The 7,827-nt window shown below is 42.0% G+C and overlaps 1 protein-coding gene across 1 annotated transcript; it reads left to right on the top strand.

Moving 5' to 3' along the window:
- The first annotated feature begins 1,427 nt into the window (after positions 1-1,427).
- Positions 1,428-6,985, top strand: LOC306882331 (delta-like protein D). Its single transcript, XM_079436880.1, has 11 exons — positions 1,428-1,944; positions 2,060-2,356; positions 2,751-2,811; positions 2,892-3,149; positions 4,191-4,251; positions 4,353-4,483; positions 4,591-4,760; positions 4,856-5,072; positions 5,163-5,976; positions 6,066-6,171; positions 6,261-6,985. Exons 1-11 carry the CDS (start codon positions 1,885-1,887, stop codon positions 6,264-6,266), a joined length of 2,181 nt encoding a protein of 726 aa, XP_079293006.1. The 5' UTR covers positions 1,428-1,884; the 3' UTR covers positions 6,267-6,985.
- Positions 6,986-7,827: the final 842 nt, after the last annotated feature.

Here is a 7,827-nt window from a genome sequence, read left to right as displayed (position 1 = left end):
TATGTCCACTTAAACTAAGATTGAATAACTTTCTAAACGATTTCCATCAAGTGCCAAAACCGATTGCGCGTAACTGTGTCACTGATGCACCATTGTTGCATTCCTCTGGAGCGCTTTTAATTAACGCACTAATGAAGACCACCCTCGCACATCCACACAAATAAACGCTCGCAAGACGGAGCGAAAAGAGCGAGAGCTTTATTCATTTAACAATATGAACGATTAAAAGAACACATCGGAAACTTCCTCGTCAAATTAAACGCAAAATAATTGATAAAACACCAAACAACAGAAGCTGCTAGGTACTTTTGTCAGGGAAGACGTGCAGAGAGGGGAGCTCTTTCTCCCCTCGACATTGTGAGGGGAGCAGGTGCTGTGGGAATTACCATACAGCTGAGAGCGCAGAGAGAGAGAAAAAACTTATTCTCCCCTCACACAATAACAAAGTGCCTTAATGACAGCCACGCGAACGACACACACCAGTTCAGCGTTTACAATCCAGCTTAGAGATGCAAACTCGAAACTTACAGAGTCACCAAAACTCAAACCACTGAAATGAAGTGTTGTTAAAAACCCAAATAATATGCATGTTCACTTTACATGACCTAATTATGTAAGGCGCCAGCCAATTTTAACTGCTTCGACTTAGTTCTCACTTGTTAGAACATTATGAAAATTGGTTAACTGTAATATAATAGGCCCTATATATGATTTAATGTAATAAAATGGTTTAGGAGACACAATTTCTTTAATTTAGGGATATTATAACAAGGTAGTTAACTAATTTAAGTGGGTAAAAATTGTGAATTAAAATGACTGTTTGTCATTCTACTTTGCATCTTCATGTTTACAACATTTCATGAGTTATTATTAGCACATTTTACAGTGATCAACCTTTTAAAAGCACAAATATGTTTGCATTAATTTTATAGAATGCCTTTTTAACCAACTAATTTAGTCAAAATAAATTAATCCTAAAAGAAAAGTTTGCACTCCTCAGATGTAAGCACAAATGCACAGTTTTCAAAGTGTAGTCATGTTGCATAGAACAGATCAGAAAACCACAAACCCCGCTGTACTTTTGTCCCGTTATCAGGAACCCGACATTCCTGCATTGTGTGATGTAATTTGGTTTAATGTCAGAGTGGGATGTACAGGATTCTCAAAGGTTGCTTATTTTCCTGTATGCAAATTAGATTTTCTCTCTCTCTCTCTTTCTCTCTCACTCTCCCAGTGGCAAAGAGTTGCACATTTTACAGCTCAGTGACCATTTGCCGATTTTTTTTTTCTTGGGGGGTTGGGGGTGGTGTAGATTGAAAAGTGTCCCTTTGTGACAACCAGAGCCAGATTGGGGAGTAGCTCATTTGCATCTCATTACCCTAGCAGGCGCTGCCTGTATATAACCGGCTGCAGGAGGACTGGGACATTAAACACGCACAATCCAGTCAGTCTCTCACATGGAAACAAGAGTACGGGAGGAAAGTTTGGATCATCTCCACGCCAATTAAATAAACGGAAAATAAGCGATACAAGCGTTGATAACCCTGCGCCTGGGTTTTCTGCATTTTTTTCGGCTTCCTAAACTATCTTCAAGTGGACTGCAAACTTTTGACAACTTGGAGTAATCGTCTTCTGAGGGAATTTCCTGTTCGTCCCCCTTTTGCGCATCGAGGTTTCCTCTTTATATTCGTACTTGGGATTTAATTGCTTGATTTTTTCCCCCAAGCGGGACTTTGATGGGCTTGCATGAGCAGATAAAGTGAAAACAACAGCGCATCAACCAGAGCTGCCTCCCACTGAGTGGAGAGCTTCGAGTCTCAATGATTTATTGAGACGCGTCTTATACAATAGCCTGGGCCGTGGAAGCTTAACAACATAGTTCAGATGCTCTCCACCATGGGACGACTTATGATAGCTGCTTTGCTTTGTGTCATGATAAGCCAGGTAATTAAAATCAGCATCTGTTTTACAGTTCGTGTGCAATGATCTCACAATAGATGTCTGCTGTATGATGGCAACTTGTTGTAGCCTTATTAATCCGATTTCAATTTCTTTCCAGGGGTTTTGTTCTGGGGTTTTCGAGTTAAAGTTGCAGGAGTTTCTGAACAAGAAAGGGGTGACAGGCAACTCAAAGTGCTGTAAAGGATCCGCGTCAGAGGCTCAGCAATGCGAATGCAAAACCTTTTTTAGGATTTGCCTGAAACATTACCAAGCCAATGTATCTCCAGATCCTCCATGCACCTACGGTGGCGCAGTTACCCCGGTGCTCGGATCAAACTCCTTCCAAGTTCCTGAGAGCTTTCCTGACAGCTCTTTTACCAACCCTATCCAGTTCTCATTCGGATTCACATGGCCGGTGAGTAGCTAGTGTTACTTTTTTCTTTTCTTTTTGCATTATACTTTATATCTGGAAAAAATGCGTCCGTTTTAATGTGGTTTATAGCATATGTAGCATAAAAACACACAATAATTACGCATAAGGACTCAGGATGTGGGTATTTAGCGGTGTTGGTGGGGTTGGAAAAGTCACATCCCCTGGGTTGGAATATAATTGTCAGCTCAGTGTGAAATTCCGAAACCTTTCATTTTACTGCAATAAGTAAGTGTGAAATCGGAGAAATGAGGCTTGAATCCCCAGTGCGATCACACCTCAAGTCATTCGCATCTTCCGTTATATGTAAAACAGCGGGGAGGTGTGGAGGAATGCGCTTCTGCTCTAATTGTGTCGATTTCCCTTTTGTATGTTTCAGGGAACTTTTTCGCTGATTATCGAAGCGTTGCACACCGATTCCAACGAGGATCTGTCCACAGGTAAGATGCATTTAACTGTAAAGAACGTTTTAAGCAATCATTGCAGCAATGAGATAACGCTGAAATTAAAACGTCCACAGAAAACCCAGAGCGTCTGATCAGTCGTATGACCACCCAGAGACACCTAACAGTGGGCGAGGAATGGTCCCAGGATCTACAGGTTGGTGGGAGGACAGAGCTGAAGTACTCCTACAGATTCGTTTGTGATGAGCATTACTACGGCGAGGGCTGCTCGGTCTTCTGCCGCTCCCGCGACGACACTTTTGGCCACTTCACCTGTGGAGAGCGCGGAGAAATTATCTGCAACTCCGGATGGAAAGGACACTACTGCACAGAACGTGAGTATAAAGGATTTTTTGTGTCCCTGGATCACAAAGCCAGTCATAAGTCGCACGGGGATATTTGTAGCAATAGCCAACAATACATTGCATGGGTCAAAATGATCGATTTTTCTTATATGCCAAAAATCATTAGGATATTAAGTAAAGATCATGTTTCATGAAATTATTTGTAAATTTCCTACCGTAAATAGGCTACATCAAAACTTCATTCTTGATTAGTGATGTGCATTGCATATGGACAACTGTAAAGGCGATTTTTTTCAATATTTTGATATTTTTGCATTCTCAGATTACAGATTTTCATATAGTTGTATTTCGGCCAAATATTGTCCTAACCAACCATAAATCAATGGAAAGCTCAGCTTTCAGATGATGAATCAATCTCAATTGACCCTTATGACTGGTTTTGTGGTCCAGGGTCACATTTAGCATCATTTTTTTTCTGTGTTTTAAAGTTGTTAGTGCGCATGTTTCGGTATTTCGCGAGAAAAACAACAACACCAAGCTTCGTAGCTATGGTTGCAACAGGCGTTTGTGTGATTCAAATGAGGGACTTTGGCCAAATAATGGCACGCGTGCCATAGATTAAATGTAACGCCTGATTGGTTACTTGGCAGAGCGCTCGGCGCTGATTGGCTCAGAGCGGTGAGGTATTGTTGGAAGGGGGCAGCTGCAGAGTGAAGGTAGACAATAGAGCAGCTGTCCTGCACTGGCACCATGTTCACCAGCTGTCCACCCTTATCTGCGCCGACTCTGGGACGTTATGGGGAGGGGGTTGGATGAACAGAGTGAAAAAGGGGACTTCTGACCCACAGTTAGGGGAAAAAGGGGCTTTTGTTTGGGAAGCTTTTGTATGAGTGCAACTGTGTTAACCAGTGTCCTTCCAATGGTAGTGAGAATATGTTTTTATTTTCAGTTACCCTCAAAGTACGGGTGAGCAGATTGGTAAAAAACAGAACTGTGACTATAATAATAATGCATGGTGTCATTGTATTAATAAAAAAATAAAATAAAATTAATTATTATTTTTTATTACAGCAATCTGTCTTCCGGGATGCGATGAAGACCACGGATATTGTGAAAAACCTGGTGAATGCAAGTACGTTTAATGGAGATTTTCAGTCCCTTTGTCTTTAACACTCAATTTTCATTGCAATTGAAGTTAACAACATACTAACAGTTCCTCTGTGGTGTTTTCAGATGCAGAGTGGGATTTAGTGGAAAGTATTGTGATGACTGCATCCGCTATCCGGGCTGTTTGCATGGCACCTGCCAACAGCCATGGCAATGCAACTGCCAAGAGGGTTGGGGAGGTCTCTTCTGTAACCAAGGTGAGCCTTTGACATCTTAAACTAAGTAGTTGATCAATTTGTTAGTTTAGAGTTGTCCATTCACACTAGAGTCGGCAGGAGACTAACCTACATGTTTTGTGTTGCAGATCTCAACTACTGCACACATCACAAACCCTGCCAGAATGGGGCCACTTGCACCAACACTGGCCAGGGAAGCTACACCTGCTCATGCAGACCTGGCTTCACTGGGGACAGCTGTGAGATTGAGGTCAACGAATGCTCTGGCAGCCCATGCAGAAATGGAGGCAGTTGCACTGTGAGTTTCCGTAGATATATGTATTATTTCATTCTCTGTGAATGCATTGTTGGTCTTGAGTTTTATTCTCAACTTCTTCTCCTTGGATTTCATAGGATCTTGAAAACACCTACAGCTGCACGTGTCCTCCTGGTTTCTATGGAAGAAACTGTGAGCTGAGCGCCATGACTTGCGCTGATGGTCCCTGTTTCAACGGTGGACGCTGCGCTGACAACCCCGAAGGAGGATACTTCTGTCAGTGCCCGATGGGCTACGCTGGGTTCAACTGTGAAAAGAAGATTGATCTCTGCAGCTCCAACCCTTGCTCAAACGGTACATTGAATGCTCACATTTTAACGCCTCAAATGCATACTGTGGGTTGTTTGAATCAGATGTCTCATTGTCCTACTTATTCTTCTCCAGGGGCTCAATGTCTAGATCTCGTGGACTCATATCTCTGTCAGTGTCCTGAGGGTTTCACTGGAACGCACTGTGAAGACAACAGTTTTATTATTAACGAGTGCACCAACTATCCCTGCCAGAATGGCGGCACGTGCCAAGATGGACTCAACGACTACACCTGCACCTGCCCGCCGGGATTCACTGGCAAGAACTGCACCTCTGCGGTCAACAAGTGCGTCCACAACCCGTGCCACAACGGTGCCACTTGTCACGAGAGGGACGGCCGCTATGTGTGCGCTTGCATCCTGGGTTACGGAGGGCATAACTGTCAGTTCTTGCTCCCAGACAACCCACTGGGACAAGCCGTTGAGGGCACCGACAAAAGGTACTCTTACGATGAGGACGATGGCGCCTTTCCTTGGATGGCGGTTTGCGCTGGGATTATATTAGTGCTTTTAGTCCTGATCGGCGGCGCAGTCTTGGTTGTCTACATCCGTCTTAAGCTGCAGCAGAGGAGCCAGCAGATCGACAGCCACAGTGAAATCGAGACCATGAACAACCTGGCCAACAACTGCAGCCGAGACAAGGACTTGTCCGTAAGCGTCATCGGATCCACGCAAGTGAAGAACATCAACAAGAAAGTGGACTTTCAGAGCGATGCCGCGGGCGGGGAAAAAAACGGATTCAAACCTCGTTACTCATTAGTGGAATACAATCTTGTTCATGAGCTGAAGCAGGAGGACTTGGGAAAAGAGGACTCTGAGAAGAGCGAAGCAACAAAATGCGAGGTTCTCGATTCCGACTCAGAGGAGAAACACAGAAATCATTTGAAAAGGTAAATATTGTTGTGTGTGGATTGCGGTTACTAAAGATGGGCGTTGGGTGTTGTCGCGCAGTACTAAAGTTGCTTCTTTTCATTTTCAGTGATTCGTCAGAGACTAAACATACAGAATCTTTGTGTAAAGACACAAAGTACCAGTCAGTCTTTGTTTTATCAGAGGAGAAGGATGAATGTATTATTGCAACCGAGGTAAGCCGAGAACCTTCCTTTTGCTTGCAGTCACCTGCGAATCTAGATTTCTGAACGCTAAATTGATGTCATTCTTCTTCTTGTTCCAGGTGTAACACCACAACGGAGCTGTAGCTCGTCTTGTTCTACAGGAGGTTTTACTCCAGTAATGCTGCTCAAACCAGAGGGAAGGTTTCCTTCATGTGACTGCTGCTGTGAAACTTATGTTGAAGGTGATATTCAGAATGAGCTGGTTCTCAACTGAAGTAAACACAGTGACTGCAGGAAAGGACGTTGGGCCATACTGGCTCGGACTCTCAAAGTTTGTTTCCCAGGAACGTGCCAAATGGACTCGCTGCACTTCCTGTAGGGACGGTTTTACCTCATTGCACTATGATGGGTTGTATTATTAATGTATTTAACACACAATTGAATCGGATACTGTGTATGCATATGCACTGACTGCAGTGTGTATCTGGAAGTTCTCTGATCATTACATAGATCAGAAGAGGAAAAACACTGCCATCAAATATGTTTGTGACTGATTTGTTTTTTGAAAGCTTGTATTTCTTTTATTTAAGTGTTATTTGTGCTCAATGTGTTTTTGGTTTCTTTTTTCGTGTGTGTGTGAAGTTTGATGTAATTTAAAATCTTTTTCATTTTGCAAATTTGTCTATTGTAAATAAGGCACTTCGGGTCGATGTGACTGTTTTCTGATGTAAATGTATTTAAACATGCTGTCAAAATTTACAGGAATTGTTTTTATGACTGTTGCCCATGAGAAAAAAAAAATCACCTTAATATTTTTCCAAATAAATCCTGTATGAAATATCACAAAACGGGTCAGATATTACTGAGTTGAACTGTTCGCCATCTTGGAGTCATTAATCTCCAGATTTATGTGACAAATGTATCATGTTTTTCCTTTCTACCTCACTAAGTGAGACAAAGACACACCCGGTAATTGCAAATTACTGCCTCGATCTTGATGGCAGGATATTTTGGGGATGTAAGAGCTCTTTGACAAAAACATCAAAACCACTTTTTGCAAATGGTTTGGTTGAAGTTTCTGTTTGGCTGAATGTTTTATTTCAAAGCTGTAGCCATGCTCATTATGTGACTTACATAGAGCAAATGGAGAGCAGGAACACTGCCCAAGCATCCTAATATGAGTTAAATATACAATACTTAGGTTTTAACAATTCAAAACAATCTGCAAGCCAAACTACATTTTTTAAGGGTGCCATTAGGCTTGCTTTATTTGAGCAGAAAACTGAATAGCACCATGAAGTCCTTCTACTGGTGATTTGACATTTAATCTAAGATAGTATTTAAGAAATTGCAATTTCAGAGCATAGGAGCATATATTACGCCATGCTTTTAAAAAAGAGACAACATCGTCGGCCAACCATCGTTTGTGAAATAATCTGCCAAGTAAAACCGAATATTGGTATACAATGGTATAAAAGTTCTATAATGATTTGCTTAAGTTGTTTCAAAATGTAAAGTAATGAATTATTGTTTTATTGTGTCTGCTACTGTCTTTAGATCAATAACTGTAAAAGTTAGAAGTGACTTGAGCTCTGTAGAACGTATCAAGTCTTTGGTTGGGGGTTCAGGGAGGATACAGTGAAAAGTATTCACTGGTATTACCCAACTGTTCAACTGTTGCTTTCA

The sequence above is a fragment of the Barbus barbus genome (genome assembly GCF_936440315.1).
Source record: "Barbus barbus genome assembly, chromosome: 16".
Classification (NCBI taxonomy): domain Eukaryota; kingdom Metazoa; phylum Chordata; class Actinopteri; order Cypriniformes; family Cyprinidae; genus Barbus; species Barbus barbus.
This window is presented reverse-complemented; position numbering and strand designations above follow the sequence as displayed.

Coding starts and splice junctions, on each gene's coding strand:
- LOC306882331 (XM_079436880.1), top strand. CDS start 1,885: ATGCTCTCCACCATGGGACGACTTATGATAGCTGCTTTGCTTTGTGTC. Junction 4,252..4,352: donor GAAAAACCTGGTGAATGCAA/GTACGTTTAATG, acceptor TGGTGTTTTCAG/ATGCAGAGTGGGATTTAGTG. Junction 4,484..4,590: donor AGGTCTCTTCTGTAACCAAG/GTGAGCCTTTGA, acceptor TTTGTGTTGCAG/ATCTCAACTACTGCACACAT.